Source organism: Propithecus coquereli, unplaced genomic scaffold (genome assembly GCF_000956105.1).
Source record: "Propithecus coquereli isolate 6110/MARCELLA unplaced genomic scaffold, Pcoq_1.0 Scaffold155, whole genome shotgun sequence".
Classification (NCBI taxonomy): Eukaryota; Metazoa; Chordata; class Mammalia; order Primates; family Indriidae; genus Propithecus; species Propithecus coquereli.
Window position 1 is genome coordinate 3,980,795 of NW_012139969.1, and position 26,632 is coordinate 4,007,426.

The window sequence follows — 26,632 nt, forward strand, 5'->3', positions numbered from 1 at the left end:
ACGACGCCACATGTTTATGGGCAAGTTTTGTAAGTAACGCGACAATAAAAAAAAAAAAAAAAGAGGCTCTTATAAATAAATGCCACATTCTTCAAAGCTCTATATAAACGACATTCTTTTTACGGAGGGAGGGAGGCTACTCGTACTCACGTTCCTTCCCCATCATTTCATTTCCAACAAGGGGAAAGGAATCCAAATTGTACAATTTCCTAGGAGCACAGGCATTATGGGGCCAAGGGCACAGAAACACACGCACGAGCACGCACACTGGGTGAAAGCGAGAAAGAAAAGAGAAAGCACAGGAGGATCTTTATTTAGCACAGAAGAGTGGAACAAAGGGGCAGGAGGGCAGGCATCTCTCCACCTCCGATTGGGTTTTCATGCTATTCGCGTTAAGTACACACGCTTTAACTCAAAAGACAAAAGCTCTGCCCTTCTCTCCCAAGTGCGGAGCGCTGTCTGAACAGCATCAGGATTCGGATTTGGGTAATCCCTTTCATTTCTCATCTGCTTTGCTGATTGTCAGGTGAAGCAGAGTGTTCGTCTCTCCACATGTGACACAAGGCTCAGGGCACACGCATTCCGGAGTGGCCTTCCCCACGAGCCAGCTGCGTGCAGGTAACTGAAGCCCACCCTTCACCTGGCTGTTAATAAGGGTAACTGGCATGCCACCGAGGCTGCTGGAGCGCAGTGATTTGCTTGGTCCGGAGGTCTCCCCAGACCATATGTGCATGCAGCAGTGATAGAAATATTTTCCATATGAGCTCTCCTCTCGCCTGCTTAAGTGCTCCAGGCTGAGTTAGGCCAGCCCATTTGTCATTTACTCTACACAGTAAAAATCAACAGGGAAGTCGTGAACTTCAACTACAACTAGAGGGCAATGGTCTGCTTTCAGCTTCCAGCATCACTCACCCATTCAGTTCCTCCGGCTCCCATTCAAGAGCCTGATCCCCCGACAGACCCAGAAAACACCTACAGAGCAGAGGACACGGTAACTAACAGGCGAAAAGCATACAACAAATAACCCATTGCTGCATGTCTATTCTGAACAGAGCAACAAGCCCGCTGAAACTGCAGCTAGCCTTGCAGCCTGGGCTTGGGAGCACTCTCACTTCCACTCTTCTTAGAAAAGGGAAAGTAATTACATTAGGCTTTCAGAGCCTGCTTGGTCCCTGACAAGGCTAACAAAAGGCAAAGCTGTGACGTGGCCTCGTGGCCTTTTTAGGAGATACAATTTTCACTTGGCTTTTCAAAAAGGCAGATGGATGCAGGAGAAAGGCTGTCCTTTCATGACTCAGGCATCAGGGTCCTGAGTGAGAAGAGAGGAGGAGGGGAATTTGTTGCAGGCTTGTTTGCAGGTGAGGGTGGATCGCAAAGATGCTTCCCTCTCCGGCCGGATGATCATCCCTCTAGTCTCTTTGCCCGCATCAAAAACTGGCTCTGAGAGGTTTCAGTGATGTTCAAAAATGTACCCAACAATCATATGAGCTAAACCCATAAGAATAAATCATCTTAATGGGCTTAAAACATGCCTCCCACCTATGGTCAGTCTGGGCACACTCCTAGCCCTGTTGCATATCATTATCCCTCTTCAAACCTACCATAGAAAGTTAAGTACAGATTTTCCCAAGTACATCAAAGCAAAAAAGGAGAAATGGTGCAAAAGCAAGAGAGAAAAGCAACTCCCTTAGCATGCATATTCTCTTTGCCGCATTGGAGAAAAATCCTCAAAAGGTAATAGTCCCTACTGGAATCTGACATGCCACATCTTTCCCCCCTGCAACGGCAGGAGAAACGTGCATGCTACAGGCATCTGTCACCAAGGCCCACCAACTTCCCAGTGTGGCAACTGAACAGACAGGCTCAGAACGATATTTTAGAAATTACAGGATTCTTCAAGAAGAAAAGAAGTCTTCATACAAGAAAAGGCAAGACAAGCCCAGAAAAGTAATATAAAGCAATACTCTTTGCACACCATAAAAGCCCATTCCCTGATCTCTCTTGGTAGACAGAAGAGGAAATATAATGCTGACAAAAATACAACTTCTGACAAGATATTTTATTTGGCTTACCTCTCCCCCAGGTCTTGCTAACATTGCCGTTTGAACGTGGAGCAATGTTAATATCAGGTAGCTGACAAACATTATTACCCAGAGTCAGAGCTACCCTGGAGCAGCACTCCGTCTGCCAAGTGCTAACAGCTAGCAGATGCACTTGTGCCTCGGGACTGCAGCCCTGGAGCTCCGCGAGGCACCGCGCTGGCTCCCGGGCTCTCCCTCACTGTACTGCCCGGCGCTCTGAGAGCTCAGCCTCTGCTCTGAAGAAAAACTGGTAAGCTGATCTCTTCATGTAATAACTTCTCCCAGCTGGGGGAGGGGACAGGAGCCAGCTGGGAGCTGGGGGGCTGCCTTTAACAGAAAGCAGAAAGGGGAGGGACAGAAGTGATCAATGTGGAGTTCTGCATCTGGTCTCATTCATGAAAAGGGCTCGGAGGCAAGCTCCCCACACGCAGGGGGACGGCCCCTACCTCATCCACTGAGGCAGGCAGGAGGCAGGGAAGTGCCGCAGGATGAGCTCCAGGCTGGGAGCTGGGAGACCCCGGGCCCTCCTAGGCCAGGATGGGGGGCCGACAAGCTGTGTTTGCCTGGACAATTTTCCCTCTCTGGGCTGTGGTTGATTTTCTCCCTGGTACAATCCAGGGTTGGGCAGATGACCTCTGAGTTCCCTTTTAGATCTGATTTGATGGTTGCAGAAATCCAGGTAGTCGAAGGCTGCGTTATCAAGCCCAAAGGGGAAAGAAGTCACAAGGGTGCTGTGTATTTATGCACCAGTTGTATGTATGGACATACGTGGATGGGAACTGGGGAAGCCACTATATCCCCTTCTCGCCGCATCCCTGGGTCACTGTGCCTAACCCAGAGCTTCAGTAATTACCACAGACAGTGTGAAAATAAATGGCAACAAGTGAATCCCTGGTGTTAGTGCTGGCAGTGCATCAAAATGCAGGATGGTTTTAAAGAAATAAGAGTTACCTGTGGGTAGACTCAGATTGACCATCAAAGTGGGGCTTTGTGGGCAGGGAGCAGGGGAACAGGTTGGGAAAGGGTCTTGCTAAACCCCACAGTCCACTGGAGACACAACTTAAATGGTCAATTCATATTCTGAAATAGCAGGGATCATGGCTTAAAATGGGTTGAGAGCCCACTAAATATTGGATTTGTCCTAGAACGGGCACAAGGAACCACGGCCAGGCTGCTGGTGGCCACAGAGCACAGGATGACTGCATGGTGCAGTGGAAAAAGCCTGGAGTCCTGGAGTCAGGCGGGTGTCAGTTCAAACCCTAGTTCTACTTCCGTCTCCCTCTGGGTGTCTGGGTGAGTATTTAACCCCAGCGAGCCCAGCCGCCCTCCTGCGACGGGCAATGCCATCCCATGATTATCACCACTATCAGTGAGGTCACCTAGGCACAACACTTGGCATGGTTCCTGGCACACAGCAAGTACTAAAGACACGGGCTTTCTCTTTGATCTGAAATAAATTATCAGCACTCAGTCCCAGAAAGTAAATTAATAAACACTTGAAAAGCCTCAGGTTATGGGCATTTTCCTGCATTAATGAGGAAACTTTAAACCTAACTGCTGTTTGCAGCCATCTCAGAAAGTTTATTATCACCAGTCACATGACAATTTATTAGTGGGGAGTATTTTTTGAGTGGGGGATTAGGGTGAGGGACTGTCAGTCCCCTTTTCCAGGGCTGTAAGAGAAAGAAGGCATGCTGAAGAGAAGGAATGAATTTCTTCCCTCTCCCTACCTTTCTCTTCCTCCTCTTATTCATTGGTATTGTTCAGCTTTGGTCTGTTCTGCTACCTAACTGAAGGGGCACTGTTACCTACTCAACAACCTCACCAGAAGTACAGGAATTATTTAAGAAAGCCAAAGTTCTTAAAAGATTAGGGATGTTGTCTAGCCAGGGGCTGGGGAACTTTCTGTAAAGGGCTGGATGATAAATATTTTCGGTGTGGCAACTACTCAACTCCGCCATTATAGCACAAACAACCATAGATTTCACACACATGAATGGGCGTGGCTGTGTTCCAATAAAACTTTATTTATAAAAACAGGCAGCAGGCCAGATTTGGCACAGTTTGCCAGGCCCTGGTGTAGACACTTTCCAATCATCCTTCGATCTACTGTAATCTTTTGACCCTTCTGCTCTACTGCAAGGGCTCTCGAAATATCACCAATGGTCCCTGTGTCACAAAATTCAAAAGTTAATATTTCAGCAGTTATCCTGTTTTACTTCTCTATACCATTAACCATGCCTTCCTTTAAAAAAAAACTGGGGTAAAATACACAAAACATAAAATTTACCATTTTAACCATTACTAAGAGTACAATTCAGGGGCATTAATGTCATATAACCATTACCACTATTCATTTCCAGAACTTTTTCATCATCCCAAACAGAAACTCTTGTGTCCATTAAACAATAACTCTCCATTTACCCCTCCTCCCAACCTCTGGCAACCTCTATTTTACTTTCTGTCTGTATAAATTTGTCTATTCTGAGGACTTGATGTAAGTGGAATAAGACACTATTTGTCCTTTTGTGTCTGACTTATTTCACATCACATAATGTCTTCAAGGTTTTTCCATGCTGCAGCATGTATCAAAACTTCATTCCTTTTTAAGTTGAATAATATTCTATTGTATGGATATACCACATCTTGTTTATCCATTCATCTGTTGATGGACGTTTGGATTGTTTCTGCCTTTGGCTATTATGAATAACGCTGCTACGAACACCAGTGCATAAGTATCTGTTTGAATCCCTGCTTTCGATTCTTTTGGATACATATCTAGGAGTGGAATTGCTGTGTCATATGCTAATTCTATGTTTCACTTTTTGAGGAGCCACCAAACTGTTTTCCACAGTGGCTGCACCATTTTACATTCTTACCAGCAATGCACAAAGTTTAATTTCTCTACATCCTCACCAACACTTACTATTTTTCACTTTTTTGACAACAGCCGCCTTAATGGGTATGAAATGTATATTCTCCTTTTTGAACGGCTCTCTTCCCATGGTTTCCAAAGTACCACTCTCCAGATGTCCTTTGCCTCTGATTAACCAATATTCTTTAAGTACTATGAAGCCAGTATTATTAAAAGTATTAAAAGTAAGAACTCTTCAGACCATATCTCATATAATCTTGACGACAGCCATATTAGGTTAAATAACTTGCAGCATGTTACACAATGGGTAGGTGGCAAAGCCAAAATTCTGGCCCCAGCAGCCTGCCTCCTGAGCCCAGCTCTAAATGACAGCATTGTGTTGCCACCACCTCTCTGCACTTGATCCAGACTCCTTGCCATGTCCTGGGTCTAGCTCCTAAATTCTTATGTTCTAGGCCCTCCCTCCTCTCTATCCACCCTCCTTGAGCCATCTCATCATTTCACTGGCCTCAGCCACTGCTTACCCATGACTCTCCACAACTATCTTAGCCAGGTCTACCTGCTGACCTGCAGGCCCATACATCCCGTTGCCTACTGGACACTGGAGTCCTCAAATGCACTCCAGTCTCAACAGGTCTAAGACTGAGCTGATGTTTCCCTGAACCCTGCTCTTCCTCCTGTTTCCTCCATCTCAGTGAATGACACCATTACCCACAAAGGGCTGCAAACACAGTGTTATCCTGGATCCTCCTACTCCCCCACTTTCTCATCCAAACCACCAGCAGGTCCGACTGAGGTTCCTTCCAGAGATCTCTCCAGCAGCCAGCAGGTCGGTGGCCCCAGATTCCTGCTGCCCCTGCTTCCGCCCAGCCCTCCACCATCTCTTCGGGACTTTTTGTAGCAACCTTCTTGCTCTGGTCTTTTCTCCTCCCAGCCTTCTTCCCCGGGGCAACCACTGGGATTCTTCTAAAATGTGAGTCTAATCATGTCACTCCCAGGATTTTTAAAAACTTTTCATTTAAAAATAATTTTATGTTTACAGGATAGTTGCAAAGACAGCACAGAGTGTCATGACATATGTTCACCCAGGTCCTTCTAATGTTACCATCTTAAATAACTACGGTGCATTTATGAAAACTAAGAACTTGACATTGGTACCATAATATTAACTACTACAGACTTTATTCCAATTTCCCCAGTTTTTCTTCAAAATGTCCTTTTCCTACGCCAGGACCGAGTCCAGATACCACAGTTACATTTAGTCATCACCTCTCTTTAGTCTCTCCTGGTCTACAGTTTCTGAGCCTTTCTTTGTTTTTCATGACCTTGATACTCTTGAAGATTACTGGCCAGGCATTTTTTTAGATTGTCCCCCAATTTGGATTTGTCTGAGGCTTGTTCATGATTAGACAGGGGTTAACGGGTTTGGGGAAGAGCATCATGGATGTGAAATGCCCTTCTCATCACGTCTGTCAGGGGTGTACTCTATCAACATGACTTATCACAGATGATGTTAGCCTTGACCACTTGGTTAAGGTGGCGTCTGCCAGGTTTCTCCACTGTAAACTTACCGTTTTTCCTTTTCCTTTTCCATACCCTGTTCATTAGAAATGAGTCAGTAAGTCCAGTGGAATTAAGCTCCACTTCCTAGAGGGGGAGTATCAAAGAATATTTGGACATATGTTAAAACCATCACAGCAATTAATAAATATTTGGGGGCAGATACTTTCAGGCCATGCAAATATCCTATTTCTCCTTAAAGGTTCACCCACTAATTTTAATATTCATCTGTAGATCTTGCCTGTGGCAATTATTATTATGGTATTCTAATAGTGATTCTCTGTTTCCTTCATGCTGTCTACATTTATTTTAATATTAATCAGAATTCATCAGTATGGAAGATTTGTCCCTCCTCTCCCATTTATTTATTAACTCAATCATTTTTATACCTCCTGCTTCTTAAAATCTTTTGATGGCTCTCCCTTAGGGATAAAGTCCGAACTCTTAAGTATAACAATTACAGGACCGTTTGCAACCTGGTCTCTTCCTGCCCTTCCAGCTTCCTCCCCTGGTCGTCTGTTCATACACACTCCACTCTCCAGCCATCTTAAGCCGTAAGAAACTACCCAAACTACCACGTGTCCTGTGCTCCATGACTTCTTTCATGGCATGTCCTTGCTCTAGCATGTCCTTCCTTTGTCCCCCATTCTCGCTGAGTTAGCTCCTGCTGCTCTTTGCCTCTGAAAACCTAGCTCAAATTGTTTATAAGCACCAAATATTGGAAATTTCCTAAATCCCCACCAATAAGGACTAAAAAAATAATTTTGACATCAATAAAATGAGATACTCTGCAGCCATTAAAAAGAAAACAATTGAGATTGCTTCCTATGTAATGATATAAAACATCTCCAAGATTTACTGTTAAGTGAAAAAAGTAAGATGCATAGCAGTGTGATTACTGTCCTATTATTTGCATATACATGTTTGTAATTGCTTGGATCTATATTAATGATCTGTGGAAGAACACATTTGAGGCTACGGACAATGGCTACCTCTAGGGAGGGGGACTGAGTAGCTTCAGGGCAGGAATGAGGGAAATTTATTACTAGACATCTGCACTGTCTCATGCAGTACCCACATGTGGATACTGAGCTCTTGAAATGTGGCTACTCCAAACTGCAATATGTTGTGAGCATAAAGTATACTTTGTACCAATTTGAAGACTTGGTACAAAAAAAATGTAAAACATTTCATTAATATGTTTTGGGCTGATTAGATGTTGAGATGATAATATTTTTAATATGTTGGTTAAATAAAATATAGTACTAAAATTAATTTTATTTCATTTTCCTTTTGTTAATGTGGCTACTAGAAAAATTTTCAGCCACACCATATTTCTATTGGACAGCAGTTCTACAGCCTCTTTCATGCTTACTGAATTGTCAAACATGTGAATGCATTGCTATTCAAAAAGTAAATAAGAATGAAATAACAGTAAGATAATAGTTAAGAATAGAAATAAATGAATACACACATAAATCCTCTTCCCTCCCAATGATTCACGTAAGTGTCACCTATTCTAGGAGTTATACTCGTTAGGCCCCCGTCCAACTGAGGACAGTGCGTGGCCTCTGTCCCAGGTATGCCCTGATTACCTCCAGGGTAATAATTATCATGCTGTGTTGTAACTGTTAACTAATATACTTGTCTTCACCAACAGAGAGTGAGCCCTTTGCGACAGATACGCCTTTCTCTCTGTGTCCCCAAGATTCAGCACGTAGATGGCTTTGTTCCGTGAGTGCCAAATAAGGGAATGCATGCAAAGGTGGGTCTTGCAGGAAACTCTCACCTGCTTATGGTGGGAGGAGAGATCTTCTAATGGCTCATCTCAGATACCAGAAGGGGACAATGAAGAGGGGAAACTCCCAGGATGTATACTCCTTCAGGAAATTCAAGTAATTTTCAACCTAACTTTTGGGTGAACTGGAAAGGGAAAATATAAGTGAATGGGGGAAATGAATCAAAAAATAGGAAAAATGAATGTATGAAGCCTAAAACCACATAGTTCATGTAAAATATAATTATGTACTTCTATCTTACTAACAAAGGAGAGTTATCCGTAGCAGATATCACCTCTAAGGCTGTTTTATTTCCTGCAAAGAATGTCTATTGCTTTCTAACAGAAGAAGGAAGATGCAGCCTTCTCCACAGGGGTATATACTATATGGCTAAACTGTTAGTTTGAACTGTTTCTTTAAATCTGCTTACATTGTGTGGACTAAGTGGGGAAAGTATCACGAAAGCATCTGGGTGTCAGTCAGGGAGCGGCCACGCAGGACAGCAGAAGCAGAAGCCGATGTCAGTGATTAACTCTCCCATTGTGTGAACCAAGGGGCCATCAAATAGCCACCGAGGTGGAGAATGAGGAAAGCAAAGAAGGGTTCTACTCTGCCGTTCAAGTGACTGCTCTCCATTCCCCTTAAAGACAAGGACAATCATGAGAATCTGCAATAGAGGGAGTCACTACATCGTACCTTTCTCCGGATCCTGCGTGAAAGGGGCCGCAGCCTGGCTGCGTGGGCACCTGGAACCGGCGGGGCAGCCTTGCAGGGAGGCTGAGCGCCTTGTGGGCTCACAGAAAGGAGGGCTATGCTACTTGGCTCAGCTGGGCTCAGGGCTTTGGAGTAGAGCCAAGAGCAGTGCCAGAGACACTGTCAGGGAGATGCTCACAAAAAGCACCCAGCGCAGGCTCATCCTAACCCTGGGAACATGCAGGGAAATTAATTCAGAGAATGCATCGGGACCATCCTCATGTTGACCATATCCTTTATTTCAAGTATTTCAAGCATTTATTCCAAGTATTATTCAAGTTCTAAGGCAGAGATTCTGAAATTTTGGTCACTGGATCAGCAGTATTAGGGAACTTGTTTAAAAATGCAAATACTTGGGCCTAGCCCTAGACTTGCTGAATCAGAAACGCTGGGGGTGGAGCCCACCGATTTGTGTTCTAACAAGCCCTGTGGATGCCTGCTTGCTTCGGAACCGTGCCTTTAAACAGTAATTCTCTGTCTAGTAAACCTTAATCCAAATTGTGTAAACTTAAAGTATTATTTTCTAAAATCCTATTTTCTTACAAAATGTGGCTGTCAGATATTAAAATACATCGTGAAGCTATAAAGTAATTAAAACAGTGGTAAATATGACGGGTGAAGGAACAGACAGATCAATTACCTAACTAGACATGTAAAAAGATTTGGTATGCAATCAACAAGTCACTTCAAATCAGCAAGGAAAGGGTGGAAAAGGACTGGGAATATGACTGACCGTTTGAGAAGTAAAGTTATTTCCTGAATTTATACCAATGACAAAATAAATTGCAGGTGGATTAAAGGTTTTAAGCAACCAACAGAAGTAGGAAAAAACAGTGTCAATGTTTCTATATTCTTGGAGCGGGGAAGGACGTTTAAGCAAAGCTATAACAAAGGCAGAAATCATAAAAGACAAGATTTATGTATTTGTATATATTTGTTAAATTCCATAAGTCAAAGATACCATGAAGAGAATTAGAAGTCAAATACACAGTAGAAAATGCATTTTACTTGTTCATTTGCTCGAAATATCAGCACCTATCGTCTGCTGGAACCTGGAAATACAGCAATAGCAAAAGCAGACTGAGTTCCTAGCATTCGGGAGCTTATTCTCTGGCGTACGATGCCAACATTAATGAAACCCAACAGCCACATTTAAAACTGCAAAGTGAAAAGAACTGCAAGACACGTGGTGATAAGAGGTTTGTCCCCATTAGGGAGACTGCTTGCGAGGGGAGTGACAGTGGCTCTCATGAAGACCTGAGTGGAGGCAGGTGTGGTGGGATAGAGGCCGGCAAGGGGGAGGCAGCATCGGCCAGGGCTGAAGACAGCGAGAGGGGCCGTGGTGAAGAGTTCTGTCTCTTTCCTAATGGGACTCTATTTGAAGGCAGGGGCAGGAGTTACAGACCAGATTTGCATTCTGCAAAGGCCACTTATGTTGTGTGGAGCGAGGACCAGAAGGAGGCACGAGTGGAAGCTGGGAGATCAGTGAGAAGACTGTGGCTGTGGTCCCCGGGAAAAGGGACAACAGCTTAAACCGGGATGGTGGGAAGAAGTGAATGGCTTCCAAGACAATTTTCAACATGTACCTTGTATAAGGGAAAAGGGCTCGCGTGCATAATATATTTCGAAAAACACAAAACTCATAAACCAGATAAAGACAATTTTAGCAGTGAAAGGTTGTACTCACTATCAACCACAGGGGGCTTCCTAAGTACGCTATGGTATACCCAGAAAGTGAAATCTTAGCCAATCATTTAAAGTGACCATGTCATATATTTACTGATATTGGCACATTTCGATGTTGTGTTTTAAGGCAAAAATAGGCCACATAAATGAGGGAAGAACAATCTTTACAACAAACGGTGCTGGGATGAGTGGATATCCACATGAAAAGAATGAAGTTGGACCCCTACCTCACACCACACTCAAAAATGAGCCCAAAATGCATCACAGAGTCTACATCACGGTGATGATAGTTAATAAGAACATATCATATACTTGAAAATTGCAAAGAGAGTAGATTTTAAGTGTTCTCTCCACAAAAAGATAAGTATGTGAAACAATACATTTGTTAATTAGCTTGACTTAGCCATTCCACAATGTATACCTGTATCAAAACATCATGTGGGGCCAGGCGCGGTGGCTCACGCCTGTAATCCTAGCACTCTGGGAGGCTGAGGCGGGCGGATTGTTTGAGCTCAGGAGTTCGAGACCAGCCTGAGCAAGAGCGAGACCCCGTTTCTACTAAAAATAGAAAGAAATTAATCGGACAACTAAAAATATGTAGAAAAAATTAGCCAGGCATGGTGGTGCATGTCTGTAGTCCCAGCTACTCGGGAGGCTGAGGCAGAAGGATTGCTTGAGTTCAGGAGTTTGAGGTTGCTGTGAGCTAGGCTGACGCCACGGCACTCTAGCCCATGCAATACAGTGAGACTGTGTCTCAAAAAAAAAAACAAAACATCATGTCGTACACCACAAACATATACAATTTTTATTTATGAATTAAAGAAATAAATCATAGACTGTGGTAGGCAGAATAATCCCCCCCTTGCAAGACGTCCATGTCCTAATCCCTGAAATTTGTGAAAATGTTGCATTACATGGCAAAGGGGAATTAACGTGGCTCAGCAGATGACTTTGGGGAGGTTATCTCAGGCACAGTTAATCATAAGCGTATTTAAACGTGGAAGAGCAAGGCAGAGGAGGAGGTTGGAGTGATTTGACGAGAGTAAACTCAACCTGCCATTGCTGGCTCTGAAGATACACGGGAGCTATGAGCCAAGAGAAGTGGGCAGCCTCGAGAAGCCGGAATGGGCAAGCAGACATTCTTCCCTAGGGACCCCGGAAGAAACAAACACCATCACTGTAGCCTAGTGAGACCCATTTTGGACTTCTCGTCTCCAAAAGTGTAAGATAATAAATTTGTTGTTTTCAGCCACTAGATTTGTGTTAAATTTGTTACATAAACCTTAGGAAGTTAACATATAGACCTAAATGTAAGAGCTAAAACTTTAACACTCTAGGAAGAAAACACAGCAGTAACCTCCTGACCTTGGGTTAGGTGATGGTTTCTTAGATACAACATGAAAAGCACAAGTGACAAGAGAAAAAATAGATAAATGAGACTTCCTCAAAACTAAAGACTGTGCGGCTAAGGATATCATTAAGTTAGTGAAAAGACAATCCACAGAGTGGGAGAAAATATTTGTAAGTCATGTCTGATAAGGGATTTGTATCACAGTCTATAAAGAATTATTACAACTTAATCAAAAGACAGCCCAATTAAGAAAAGGACGGGTTTGAGTAGACACGTCTCTAGACGAGATATACAAACGGTCCACAGGCGCACAACGAGAGTGTGAGGCTGTTTCCTGGCATGGTGATGCTGGCTATTTCTCAAAGGTAATTTTTATTTTCTCCCGTGTGCTAATCTATATTTCTTACTGTTACCACCACAATAAGCACACAGTATTTTTGTATTAGGTCATTAAATATAAAATTTCCGATTTCAAATCAAAAGTTTAATTTATTATATCTCAAACAAGAAGTAGTATAATTAATCTAAGTATGTACCTAAGCTATTTGCCATCTTAACGGTAGCTTGTTTATGCCAGCAGTGAAGAAGCCTTGAAGGCAAGTGGTGATGAAATCACAAAAGGCGTTTTCCACGGCTTGTTGAGAATTGAATATTTCTCCTTGTAAGAAGTGGTCCAAAGCCTGGAAGAAGTGGTAGTCAGTTGCTGCAAGGTCTGGTGAATATAGTGGATTACAGAGAGTTTCCAAGTCCAGCTTCTGTAGTTTGAGCAGTGTTACTTTTTGTGACATGTGGTCTTGCAAGACGATTGGCCTGTCTCTATTGATCAATCTAGGCTGCTTAGTCACAAGCATCCTCATCATTTCTTCCAATTGGTTGCAGTAGACATCCGCTGTAATTGACTGACTAGGTTTCATGAAGCTGTAGTGGATAATACCAGTGCTGGACCACCAAAGAGATATCAGTAACTTTTTTTGATGAATACTCGGTTTTAGAACTTCATCTTTATCTAACTATTGTGCCAAACACTTGCAATTGTCAAAAAGAAGCCATTTCTCCTCACATGTAACAATACAGTATAGAAATTGTTTGCCTTTATGCTGTAACAGCAAAGAAAGGCAAGCTTCAAGACGATTTCTCTCCTGGCACTTGTTTAATTCATGCAGAACCCATTTATCCAGCTTCTTTACCTTGCTGATTTGTTTCAAATGGTCCAATATTGTTGGAACAGTAATGTCAAACTTTGCTGCTAACTCACGTGTAGGTGGAGATAGATTTGCTCCCACTACAGCTTTCAGCTCATCTTTATCCACCTGGGTCTCAGGTCACCCACGTGGCTCATTTTCAAGATTAAAATCACCAGAATGGAACTTCTCAAACCATCGACATACTGTGTGTTCATTAGCCACATCCTTCCCAAACACTTCATTGACATTTCAAGCTGTCTGTGCTGCATTGGCTCCACGACAGAACTCATATTTAAAAATAACACAAATTTTTGACTTATCTAGGGTTTCAAAAAAATTGCTCTAAAAACAAATGTGAAAGATAATCACAAGCCAAAATGTGCGTTTGAGAGAATGAGGATGTGCCTTCACTATAAAAAACAAAGAAAAAAAAAAGAAGTATCAAAGTGAAACGTCAGAGATATCAACTGTCAAATGTAGTACTTAAGGAAAGAGGACTTCCATACTTAATAACCTACCAGAAAGAGTAAGGAAGTTCATTTTGATCCTCACTGGGGATTTGCCTCACTGGCAACCCAGCTCAGCCAAAAGATGCAAAAGCTCCATCTAGAGGTCATTTACTCAAACTGCAGACACCTGATCCCAGAAACGCAGGGAAGGAGCCCTAAAATGCGCAGCGAACACAACTCATACTGCAAAAGGCACACACATGGCAAGTGAGTACCTAGGAGGACTAGCTTCTTTCCCAGGACCAAAGGTGTTAATTCTCTGTGTAAATGGAGGACTTCACAACTCTCACCAATGGGGCTGAGAAAATATTTTCAGCTGTGGTAAGGACAGGCAGCCAATTAATTAATTGCTTGGTCTTCTTCCAGGTGTCTTAAACACACCCCTTCTCTAGTGTTAATTTTACTTAATTAGATAGAGTTAATTTTACACTTTGAATAGAGCAGGGATGATTATTACTTTCTGGAAAAAGAAGGAAAGACAATGGCTTTGCAAGTGTTAACAGATTTGTCAAACATCCATAACATGAACAGATAGCACCCAAATACTTTGGTATGAGAGTTTGACAAACACGTGGCAAAATAAACTCTACATTAAATGATTCCACCCTTTGGAGTTCTGGTTGGTGCCAGGAGTTAGTCTCGGCATTGCTGGCGGCTGCCACCTTGCCGGGTCACATCTCTCTTCCTGCCTTGCTCCCTCCAGGCCGAGGCTGTAGAATAAGTGCCAGAGGTTCCAGTAAACACTACTGCACGTCTGCTCATGGCAGATCAACCCTGCGGTGTAACCTTGCTTACTTCTGAACCCTGCTCGGGCCCTTGTTTTAGGATGTAGCACTCATGGAAGTTTCTGAGGATTTGAAGAAAGCACAGTAAACTAGAAAAACCGACCTTGGACTAAAAGCTTAAGGGTGGAGTTATGGGCAAGCTGGAGAAGCGAAACATGAAGGGGGCACATATTGATGGGTTTCAAGTCTATGGGGGGTTCTGATGCCGCCCTGATGTCCTTTTACCCATATGCTTCACCAGAATGCGGGGTCTTCTGCCTAGTTTCTGCATCTCTAATTTGGCAGCTGGAAAATATCCGAGAAACTAATCAGAGCAATTAGCAAGAGATAATTGAGTGCTAACTGGATTGAAGCATTACTTCTCCCGGCATTCAACAAAAGAGAATAATGATAGCACTTAATTTGTGCCACTAGGCACTGTGCTAAGAGACCATGAATGTATCATCTCATTTAAATGTGGCCAAGTCAGGTCTTTTTGCAGATGAAGAGACCAAGGCTTGGAAAATTTAAGTGGCTTGTTCATGATCACATGGCTAATCTGTGGCAAAGCAGGATTTGAACCTAGGGCTCCTGTCTCCACAGCAGAAGCGCTTAACTGTAATGTAGTAGAAGAGTCTTGCTGACTCTAGTTTTGAAATGTGTCTTGAATCCACCCACTTCTATACATTTTCATGTCTCCATAGTCCAGGCCACCACCATCTCCCTGGACTTTTTCAGTAGCCTCCTGAAGAAGTCCTCAGGCCTGAATTAAGAAGTCCTTGGCCAGGCCCAGAGGCCCAGTGGGATCTGGCCCCATGCCACACAGCCTGCCCCCTTCCTTAGGACCCTCTTGTCTGTCTCTTCGCTATCTCCTAGCTCCTTCCTGCCTCAAACATTCACACTCATTTTTCCTGTGCCTCTAAACTCTTCCCATTCTTCAGGTTCCAGATAGAAGCGCATTCTTCCAGAGAGGCATTCTGACTCCCAAATCTAAGTTGGCACCCCTGCCTCTACAGTCCCTTGAACCCTCACCCCTGGCATTAATTCTCTCCAAGCCCCTGCACTTCTCCTTCGAGGCCCTTTCCCTCACTTGCAACACAGATTTCCCATGTGCTAATCTCAACCAGACTATGAGGTTCATGAAGGCAGAGCAAAAGGCACTTTTTTGGGGGGGAGAGGGGTAGGGGTTAGCACATAGTAGGTGTCCATACATATCTATTTGATAGAACACATGAGTAAAAGAAAGCAAGTGCTACCCTAATCCAAAGGGATACATCTCTCAAGTGTGAGATTTCCCTAATTAAGGCAAACTGGATGAGGAGATATTCTGGGGAGAGGTCCTTTCTAAAGTCCCTCAAAACGCTGGCACATCAGTGGAAACCACTTGAGAGGGATGCTTACATTATTGTCTTTGTGCTAGGTAACGAATGATTGGGGCTTTTAAATGCACAGACATGTCATATTTAGCCCCAAACAAGGAGCATACCATAAAAACTCACAGCCCAGAGATCACAGTTTGGCCTCTTCAGTGAAGAGCCATCGAAGTTACTTCTGACCCTGGACAGCCTTTCACCCTTCAACCTCCAGTCTTTCTTTACCTCTTTCCTTTCTCTCTTCTCCCAGCCACAGGGGCCGAGCTGGCAAGAAGTGTAATAACGCCACCCTGAATTGGGGAGTTCTGACTTCTGTTAACCTGAACTTGCTGGAACCAGCCACAATCTTGGCTCTGAATGTAACGGGCCCCCAAGCTGCTGAAACAGCCATTCTGCAGGCTGGTGGTCTGCTCTGCTGGGGTGTCCCCCAGCTTGCACACAGAACTTCATTTTTTGACACTAACTTCTACTAGGGGTGTTTATTTCATTCCACCAATAAAAAGAATTTGAAGAAGGTAACTTGAAGGCTGCAACTACCAGCAAAAAGTGGCAAGAAAAAATCAATAAAAATTGGACAAGTAGATACCGTAACAAAAGCACTGCCACCTAGCACCATTGGATATCTGGGTAAGTCGCCAAAGACACTTTACAAGTCTCGGAGAATGATAATTCATGTTCATAAGCATAAGTCCAGAGCAAATTCCCACAAACCAAATCATTAAGAGAGTGTCAGAGTTTTAATATTTATTGTGTGTGTTATTTAATATTTATTGTGGCACGCAATTAGGCTGGGAGGTAGCTATGCTCTACATTTAATTCTCAAATCCTGTGGATCAAGTATCCTTAATTTTACAGCTGATGAAGCTGAAGACTGGGAAAGGAAAAATTATTTTCACTTTGTTTAAGAAAATATAAAAGTATATAGGATACTCTAGACAAATTTTTAATGACTTCCTCATTTCTGAATTTCTAATACTTTAGAAAAAATAATTACCTTTATTTCCCCTGTCTTTACTAAGCTACCTCTTCTCAACCCGGCACCTGGCACCAGGAGTGTTTAACCTGATTTAAAACACAATAAATGTGGTTAATCACTAACCCCAGCTTTCAGCTGAAGCTGTTAGGTGAAAAATCAAATAGACTTCTTGCTGACAGAGAACCTCGTTCCGTATTTCTTATGATCAATATACACAGCATACTTGGAATAGATAAGCAATTATGAAATGTGTTTTCCCACAGTAATAAAATATAAAACAGTGCTGTCATGTTCAGAAGAATGTCAAGTACTATCATAAAAGGGGAGTTTTTAAAACTTACCCCTGTTTCATCAAGTTTATTAGTTAAGGTAAATGTAGCTACTGTAACAGATAAACCTTGACATCTCCATGGCTTAGCACAAAGGGAGCTTATTTTTTGCTTTGGCAAAGCCCAGATGGTGGGGGATGGGGTGGGGTGGAGGGGGCTGCAGCTCCACATGGCCACTTAGGGACCCAGGCTGCCAGAGGCTCTGCGTACTTCAACACCTGGTTTCCAAGGTTTCCTTGGACGCTGTTAGCCACCTGGCAGATGGAAAGGGGAGAAAGTGGAGGAACACCAGGACTGGCCCGTCTTCCATTGGCCACATCCAACTGCAAGAAGGCTGGGAAATATGGCCTAGCTGTGGGTCCAGGAGAAAAGAGACACAGGTTTGGCAAACAACTAAATAGTCTCTGCAGTAGTAGTCAGGATCTTCCAAAGGGACGAGTTAATTGCTGTCATCTATATTATACAAAAATGTGATGTATGTCGGTAATAAGGTGATCACGGATAGCCCAGAGTTACTCCTTACTGTCTACGAGGCCTCAACATCTGCTATATGTCAAGATTTCCCCTCTACCCAGGCTTCCTCTAAGTCCAGTCAAGAAATCTGAGGAACCCGTTAAAAAGCAAGTCTCATCCGCTCCATCAGTGGATGCTCAGATATTTCAGTTTTAGAAACAGAAGGTGTGGGCCAGTGGGGGAGTTTCTGCTTACATTATGAGATGCAGGGAGGTAAGGAAAAGAGCATTTATCAAATGCCTACTCCATGCTGACACTTGACAGATATTATCTTATTTATTTATAACAGCCATGGGGGAAGGACTTTTATTTCCATTTTCCAGAGGAGAAGGCTGAGCTCATGGAAGTGGACACTCGGCTGGCGGCCGCAGTAGTACTAACAGTTAGACCTCGGTCTGAGTGCTATCCAAGTCCACGTACTTTCCACCATACCTCCCATGGGGCCAAGGGCTGTTGGGTGACATTGTGGGGTTGCCTGGAATGGGAAATTGCTGGAAAAGTCCTCCAGTGGCAGCTCCTGATGTCATCCAGGGCCATGATGCTCAGAGTCAAGGACCCCATCCATCATAAGGATACCCAGGGACATGGGCGAGAGCTTTCGCCCCTAATCCTTATCACTGACTCCAGCAATGGCAGAGAGGGAGGGATGAGGGAGCTCTTCCAAGTTAGCTGTCTCCCATTTTCTCATTTTGTGATTTCCAATAATAATCACTTAGGAAAGTTGAGTAATTTGCCTGGGAGCAAGAAAGTCCAAGGCACTCCTCAGTCTTACTTAAGGAAATTTTTCTAAGCTTACACCTAGGATATATTGGGCAAGATATCAGAGTATAAATCGAAACATGGGTGGAAATCAACCAATCTGAATAACATCAATGAAGGCAAGCAGCAAAATTTGAAGAAAATCCAAAAGAAGAATTGTAAACACTAACTGAAGTGTGTGCGTGTGTGTGTGTGTGTGTGTGTGTGTCTCCGAACCTAATTGACATTGTTGGGACTAGATTGGTCGTTTGCAACCTTTTTGTGTGTGTCTATACTTTCAAATACTCAAATTTTTGGCCGTACATTTGAAGGGCCTTAATGGTAACACTGATTATGAAAAAGAGAGTTTCAGGAACAAAAACTTCCCACTATTGTCACATTATTCACTTGTGGTGCCCTCCATTTGAGAAGAATTGTTTATTGTTCTGATCACATGCTTTTTTTTATATTCATGAGAGGAAGTGTTTGCATATTTCAATAAATGGCTGTCTTAGTCTATTTGTGCTGCTATTATAAAACACCTGGGACTGGGCAATTTATAAATAATAGAAATTTATTTCTCACGGTTCTGGAGGCTGGAAGTCCAAATCAAGGCACCAGCAGGTTCTGTACATGCAAGATGGTGCTGTGTTGCTGTGACCTCACGTGGCAGAAGGCAGAAGGAGCCCTGCGTGAAGCCTCTTTTATAAGGGAGGAGCCCTCGTGACCTAATCACCTCCTAAAGGCCCCACCTCTTAATACTACTGCATTAGAGATTAAGTCTCAACACGAACTGTGGGGGACGTTCAGACCAAAGCAATGGTCATTTTTCACACGTGCTAACATGATGTGACACCGCGCTTCTTACCTTGTGGCACTGTAAATCGTGCCTCGTTCTGTGCTTTACTCCATGACTGGCTCAGTCCAGCACGCCATCTGACAGATACTGTAAGAGACTCTATTCTAGGTTGAAGCAAAAATAAATTTTACATACAGATGAAAATGTGGCAGAATATTTGCATGCCAACACTATGCAAAAGCTATCACTGGCTCTAAGGATTCACGACTCACATCGCCCGATTGGAAATGTGTCAAATAAAAGTCACGACATTTGCACAAGTGAGATACTAGCTCCTTTTCACATATACGGTCCTTCATCCAACACATAAACACGCCAAGAGAGACTCCACATCACGAAGCTGTTTCTTTCAGGAACAAAAAACCAATCTAAACTTAAAAGAATCACAAAACTAAACCTAAGAACAGCACAATGAAACCGCCAAAACGACTGCATTTCTGTCCACTTGGTAGACCTTTAGTGACTGTCTCCTAACGATAAAGAAGGAACTTGAAAATACTCTGCTTGTGCCAGTGACGTGTGATTTAAGAGAGGAAATACTTAGAGGCTTAAGAGACCTTTGCGGGGAGCCTGGAAGCTGGCTGCCAGTTTGAAGATATTTGCATTCCCTGGAATCCAGGCTCATTTCTCTCTGGGAACCACCAGGAAGTAAAGTCCATAAACTGAGATTTTAGAAGGTCCCTGAAACAGGCAATGAATCAGAACAAAATGAAACTTGCTGCAAGTGGGTAGTAATTTATTGTGGCATTGTCCCCAGTCTACAGGGAGAAAATCCAGACATTTACAATGAAGTAGTGAAGGATCAGTGAAAACACTTTAAAATTTGATAACATATCCAGCAGCAGAATGTGTAGCTGAATAGGGTTGGTTCTTATTTCCTTGGCTCCAACCATTCCACTCCTATTTACTGAGTGTCTGCAGTGTGTCAGGTGTTAGAAGCCCCTGGATGGTTGAGACCCAGTCCCAGCCCCCAAGGGCTCAAGGTGTACAGAAGATGGGGAGGGTGGTGATTCTGTAGTCAGGGATGCTGAGGCAGAGCTACAGTATAGCAGACCTCCTCACTAGCTCTCACCAAGGACCACGATTTTCTACTGCACTTACAAGACTGGGGAGATTTCTCTGCATCTCGAAAATTCCAACAGATTCTGACTTTTCAGCATGATTTAGGACACAGACTTCTGTGTCTGCATCCTGTTTCCTCACAGTTAAAATGGGTGGGCATGGTGGCTCACACCTGTAATCCCAGCACTCTGGGAGGGCTGAGGCAGGAGGACTGTTTGAGCCCAGGAGTTCAAGACCAGCCTGAGCAAGAGACCCCATCTCTACAAAGAATAGAAAAATTAGCTGGGCGCGGTGGTGCGTGCCTGCAGTCCCAGCTCCTTGGGAGGCTGAGGCAGGAGGATCACTTGAGCCCAGGAGTTTGAGGTTGCTGTGAGCTATGATGATGCCACTGCACTCTAGCCCAGGCAACAAACAGAGCAAGATTCTGTCTCGAAAAAAAAAAAAAAATCTGTCCATGGACTGTGATAACAGTAGCCGGTTATTTCTAACTCATTACTTGGGAAAACATCCCATCAAGTTCTTTCTGCATGTAAATCTGTGAAACCAATTCTCTCCCTCATAGTTTGAATAAACTTATCCACGGCACCTTTCAACCGTCCCCCGCAACGATGGCTCTGTGCCCAGGCCTGACCTCTGTTCCATATCCTCCACCGCCTTCTACATATTTCCATTTGAAAATCTTACTGACATTTCAAATCCAAATATCTACAATCGAACCCATGGTCTGGCAGTTATGAGTGTCAGTTTTAACATTAGGCTGCTGGAAGTCAAGTCCTCACTGTACCACATACTAGCCGTGAGTTCTTGGGCAAGTAATCTAATCTATCTGTGCCTCAAGTTCCTCATCTATACAATTAGATGATTGAGAGTACCTATCCCTTAGGTGGAGAATTAAATAGGATATTACATGTAAAGCATTTAGCATGGTGCCTGACACATAGTAAGTGCTCAATAAACGTTAGCTATCTTTATTATTCATCGCAAAATTGCTGTCTGTATTTCTGTCATTGGTGCCAACCATTTTTCTTCTAGATGAGGCAGGGAGTGCTAAAGACTGGAGAGTCCAGGATGACTACGGCCAAGGTGGGTAGCTGCTACCCTCGGTTAGCCCCTTTGGGTGCATGGAGAGGGAGAGGGAGGGGAACAGAGCGAGACCGCAAGGCAGTTCTTTGAGGTGTAAAGCAAGAAGGGCTCTTAGCTCATCCCCATCCTCCTCCTGTGCTCAGGGCAGACATTGCAAGTCATCTGTGGCACTCTTCCCCACTCAGCCTTCCCCCGGTCTAGCATCGCCCACAAGGCAGCATGCATCAGCCGTCCAATGGATCAGAGGTGGCACATTGGATGAAACGTATCTGTCCCACCTACTCTTAAGGTGGCAGCTTCTGCTGTCAAGAAGGTACCAGAGAAAAAAGAAAGCAAACCACAGGACAGTTACACAGACTATTTAAGTCGAAAAGTCACTGTATAAGCCTGAAAACGGCTTCTGCCAACTGTCAGTTGCTGGGTCCAGTCCCTGCAGCTATCCTTAAGGCTGGCAGGGGTCTTGGGAAACAAACCTGGCCCTCAACAGGGCACCTGATTCGATTTCTCCTCACTCCGTCTTTCTGACCCTCACTTATATTCCCTTTTCTCAGAGGGCGGGGAGCCACAGAGCGGTACTTTCCAGAGGTGTGAGGACCATTTGTTCTCTGACATAATCTAGATAAAATAGGTTCGTGGTCAAATAGGTCTGGGAAAGGCTGCCCCAGAAACCTTCTTTAGATAGGTACAATATACATGAGGATGCTAAGGCTTAGAGAAATCCTGCAGCCTGGAAGCCCGACCAACCCTGTTCCATCCAGTGTTCCCCAGATGTGTTTGTCTATAGAACCATTTTCCCAGAACTCATCGCTATCCCAAGCTCCAGCATTCTGCAGCATGTATTTTTGGGAAACGTGCCTTAGTGTTAAATTAAAATTTTCTTTCTCTTACTGACCACACCAGTTAGTCACCAAGTCCTGGCAAACTCTCTCATTAAATATCTCCTGTTTTCCTCTCCTCTCCTTATTCCCACGGCCTCCATTCCGGACAGTTCCTCATTTCCTCAGTCCTGCACTAAGGCCAGAGCAGACGGTGAGCTCGGGTCTCCACATGACCCTTGCCATCCTACTCCCTGTGTCCAACTATCTTCCTAATACCTCGGTGTCATCGTAGTGAGTTGAATGGTGGTCCTCAAAAAAGTATGCTCACATCCTAACCCCCAGAACCTGACCTTATTTAGAAAAAGGTCTTTTCAGATGTAATTAAGTTGGGATCTCCTGATGAGATTACCCCGGATTATCCAGGTGGGCCCTAAATCCAATGACAATTGTCCTCTTAAGAGGCACACAGAGGAGAGACAGAGATAAGGCCACCCGATGATGGAGGCAGAGATTAGAGTGATGCAGCCCCAAGCCTAGGAACTTCTGGAGTCTCCAGAGCTGGGAGAGGCAAGGACGGAGTCTCCTCTAGAGCCGTGGGAGGGAGCGCAGTCCTGCCGACACCCTGATTTTGGATGTCTGGCCTCCAGAACTGCGAGAGAATTAATTTCTGTTGTTTTGAGCCACTGAGTTTGTGGTAATTTGTTACAGCATCGTACGGAACCACCACAGTCATCAGGACATCTTTACTCACCTCCAAAAATGAAGCCACTTGAGCCCCAAAGTGTTGATTTCCCTACTGCCATAATGTGCCAGATAACCAGGCCTGGCCATCATGGTGGTGCTATGTCCACGTGTGTTGTTGCAAGGCCAGGAGGCATCTAGAAGGGCTTGGCTGCCCTTTTTCCGTGTTTCAGACTTAAGTTTCATTAATTCACTGGCTCTAGGTCTCCACCTTTTGAACTCACTAGACCCTCGTTTTCACCCTCTAGGTTTACTCCCCCAAAACCTACTTCCTCACTAAATGGCATTTAAAGATAGACATCTATAAACTCTGCCACCGAAACCTTTCAGTTCTATGTAGACACACAAAAGTGTTCAATCATGTACTCCGGGAGGCACAGAAAAAGCAGAGGAAGATTCTGGGTTTGCTTGTTCCCTTTCTTTGTATTTTTCTCCCCCATATTCGTTAATTCAGTCAACAAATTCAGTGACAACCCCTATACCCAGAACTGGTCACATTTAAGCCTGAAACTCTGAATACATCTCTTTCAATCAGTGAGCAATGTTTTTCACTTCTCCCAACACTCAGTCGGCAGGTGCATGTCCCTCTTACTGTCCTCAGCCCCACTCCCAACCCCGGTTCCTCAAAGAGAGCTGTCTTCCACCTTCTGTCCAGAACCAGGCATGCCTGGACTGCGGAGGCAGTCTTGAGTTTGCTTCTACCAAGGCGCTACAGTCAAGCACATTGGCTGATCTAAACAAAGATTGGCTGTAATAATGACAATAGTAAAATGTGAAAAGGCAAATAAAGTATACATCTGAGCTGCAAGATTTTACTTCAGAGAGAAGGAAATGTCCTGAAGTAGAAATCAGAAGTTCAAGGCCTGGCTGTGTCATTTTCCAGGTAGCCTGTCTCTCTGGGTTCCGCCAGCCCATCTTAAAAGTAGACAGGCCTCCACGACCCACAAAGCCCAGGTCCACATCAGGGGTAAGAGTGCATTACTGTAACCGTGCGCCAGTGATGAGCACTTTATTGAATGTGCTCATGACATTAAGCCCCTAAATTTCAAGGAATTTTTTATACAAAAGGACACAGACTGGCTCACCAGAGGTGGCTATATTTGCCCCTTACCAATTTTTGTAATAATTTCTTCAAACAGTAAGTCCTTAAGAACAAGGATCTCATCTTTTTTCTTTTTTTCCCTGAGACAGAGTGTAGCTGTTTCGCTGGGGCTGGAGTGCAGTGGCGTCATCACAGCTCACGGCGACCTCAAACTCCTGGGCTCCAGTGAAGGGATCTCATCTTAATTCATTTTCGTGTTTGTAGTCTGGAACACAGCAGGCACTCAATACACGTTTATAAGACGAATGAACAAATGTCTGTTATTCATGGCATTTTTTTCTCCAAGAAGCTCAAAGGAACATTTAGTGGCAGCAAAATCTGATCCACCAGATGAATCAAAAAAAAAAAAAAAAAAAAACCAAATTGATCTACAGGTTATTGGGTTCTTTTAGCACACAGAGGAGGGACTGAGAGCAACCTAAGACGCCATCTCCTTACTCATGGCCACTTGGCAGAGAAGATCTTGGCCCTTCTAGAGTGTTCGGTTGTCTTGGAAGTCTAGGTATTTTAAAGTTAGAGAAACACAGACGTGTGATTAAAAAATGACTTTGCCAAGATCACAGAGCCTAAGAAAACTGAGATCTGATCATCCACCCACATTTTTGGATAGGAATAGATGAATGTCAAAAAATATTTATTTTTTTAAATTGATGAAATGAATTCAATTAAATATGACGCCTAAAGAATCTTATTTCATTTATTTAAACAATTTCTTTTTAAAAATACCCTGCATATTTGTTTTCTTTTAAAATAATGGAAAACTAAAATACCTTACCAAAAATTATCCATAATTCCATCATTTTTTGTTTGAGGGAAGAGTGGGGAAGTAGACAGTTTTTTAGGTGTTCATTAAGTGGAATTAAAAGGGGGAGAAAGCAGTATTATTTCAATAGTATTACTCTTCAGCTAAGTAGTGTGAGACAAGTTAAGGAAACCAATAATTTCTATCTCTCTATTCGCAATAATTTCCCCCTTCTCGCTCTAGTCTTCCCCCAAGTCCATGACCTGGTTCCTCCCTGGCCCTGACAGTGGTCTACCGAAATGTCAAGATCAATATGTCGTGGAAGGAAGACCTTGGTTGCTCACTCTCAAGGTTTCCCTTCCAATTTTGTGCTGCTACAATCACTCGTTCTTTTGGGGCTTACAAAGACCTCTTTGGAGTCACTCCCCCAAGCCAGCGTATGTATGTTCTGTACTTGTAGCAGAGTGAGTGAGGACGTAACCTCTGGTGTCAGCTTGTCAGGGTTCAAATCTCAGGTCCACCGCTTACTATACGTAACTTTGGGCAAATTATGTAACCCGTCTATTGCTCAGTTAGTCCACCAGAAAAAGGGGAGCAAGAATAGTAGCTGTATCATAAAGTCGTCGTGTTTATTGAAGGAAAAATACATATCGAGTGCTCAGCACAGAACCGGATACATTGCAAGTGCTTAGTTAATGTTATTTATTATTATTATCTCCAAATGAGAGTTCCAGTAAAACATCCCAGAAATGTGTAAACATGAGCATTGTCCCAACCCACGAGCGGTAGGACAAAAGGGGTCAACACACTGCTTTGTTTAGACCAAACTGTTCCTGCCCCACCAGCTGCCTAAGAGCAATCCCAGGGAGGAGGCCCCAGGCCCCACCCCACCAGAAGCCGCAAAAAAGAGCAGGCACTCGGGCTCCAGGCTTCCGGGCTGAACTGATCAGGAAGCTTGCTCTATGCCGTTCAGGGCGAATGACATCGTGGAGCAAACTTGTTTACCTCCATCACAACCTCCCAGGTCATGTTTCCATCGGGTCTCATCTCCAGACCAGTCTATCCCTCCCTTAGTAACGGCGCTCTCCAAGCCTCTCTGACACCCCAAACCTTTCCACTCTGACTCCTGAAATTCACAATCTGTCATCCCAGCCGTATTACTTAGTGGCTGCCAGTTTCTTAACTCAGTGTCAGTTTCCTATGTAAAGTCAGGCTAATGACAGTACCTACAGTTTAGGATTACTGAGAGGACTAAACTAGTTACTGCACGAAAAGTGCTTAGACTACTGCTAGACAGGTAGTATGTGTTCAATAAAAACTAGCGATTGTTGCTAGGATTTGCCGCCGCTGCCACTGCAGCAAACTGCCCTATGGCTGTACCTTCTGTTCTAAGCGTTCCCTTCCCCTTCCCCCACTAACTGGACCTGGCTGATCCCTGAAGGTGCCTCCTCACATTTCCAGTCCTGGAGGTAGGAGGGTCTTTCTTGCCCTCTCTCCCCTTTGTTATTTCCAAAGCACTATTTTCCTTCTTCCAAAACTTCTTGCTCTTCTGAAGTTCATGTTCTTTTAACCATTTCCCCCACCTCCTGTCTTGCTACTGTACACTCTATTGCCCACACAGAAACCAGAGTGATTTTTTTTTTTTTTTTTTGAGACAAGGCCTCACTCTTTCACCCAGGATGGAGTGCGGTGGCATGATCACAGCTCACTGCAACCTCAAACTCCTAGGCTCAAGCGATCCTCCTGCCTCAGCCT

The 26,632-nt window shown here is 43.9% G+C and overlaps 1 protein-coding gene across 2 annotated transcripts in view; it reads right to left on the reverse strand.

The window, feature by feature from the left end:
• THSD4 (thrombospondin, type I, domain containing 4) overlaps window positions 1-26,632 on the reverse strand; it is a 655,655-nt gene that overhangs the window by 236,314 nt on the left and 392,709 nt on the right. Inside the window, exon 1 of one of the 2 annotated variants that reach the window (XM_012640569.1) lies at window positions 2,073-2,354. The exons of the other annotated variant lie outside the window; for it this stretch is intronic. Within the exon in view, the coding sequence (XP_012496023.1) occupies window positions 2,073-2,144 (72 nt within the window). The 5' untranslated portion in view covers window positions 2,145-2,354. Of the gene's footprint in view, window positions 1-2,072; window positions 2,355-26,632 lie in introns of those variants that run through there. 2 annotated transcript variants of the gene reach the window in all.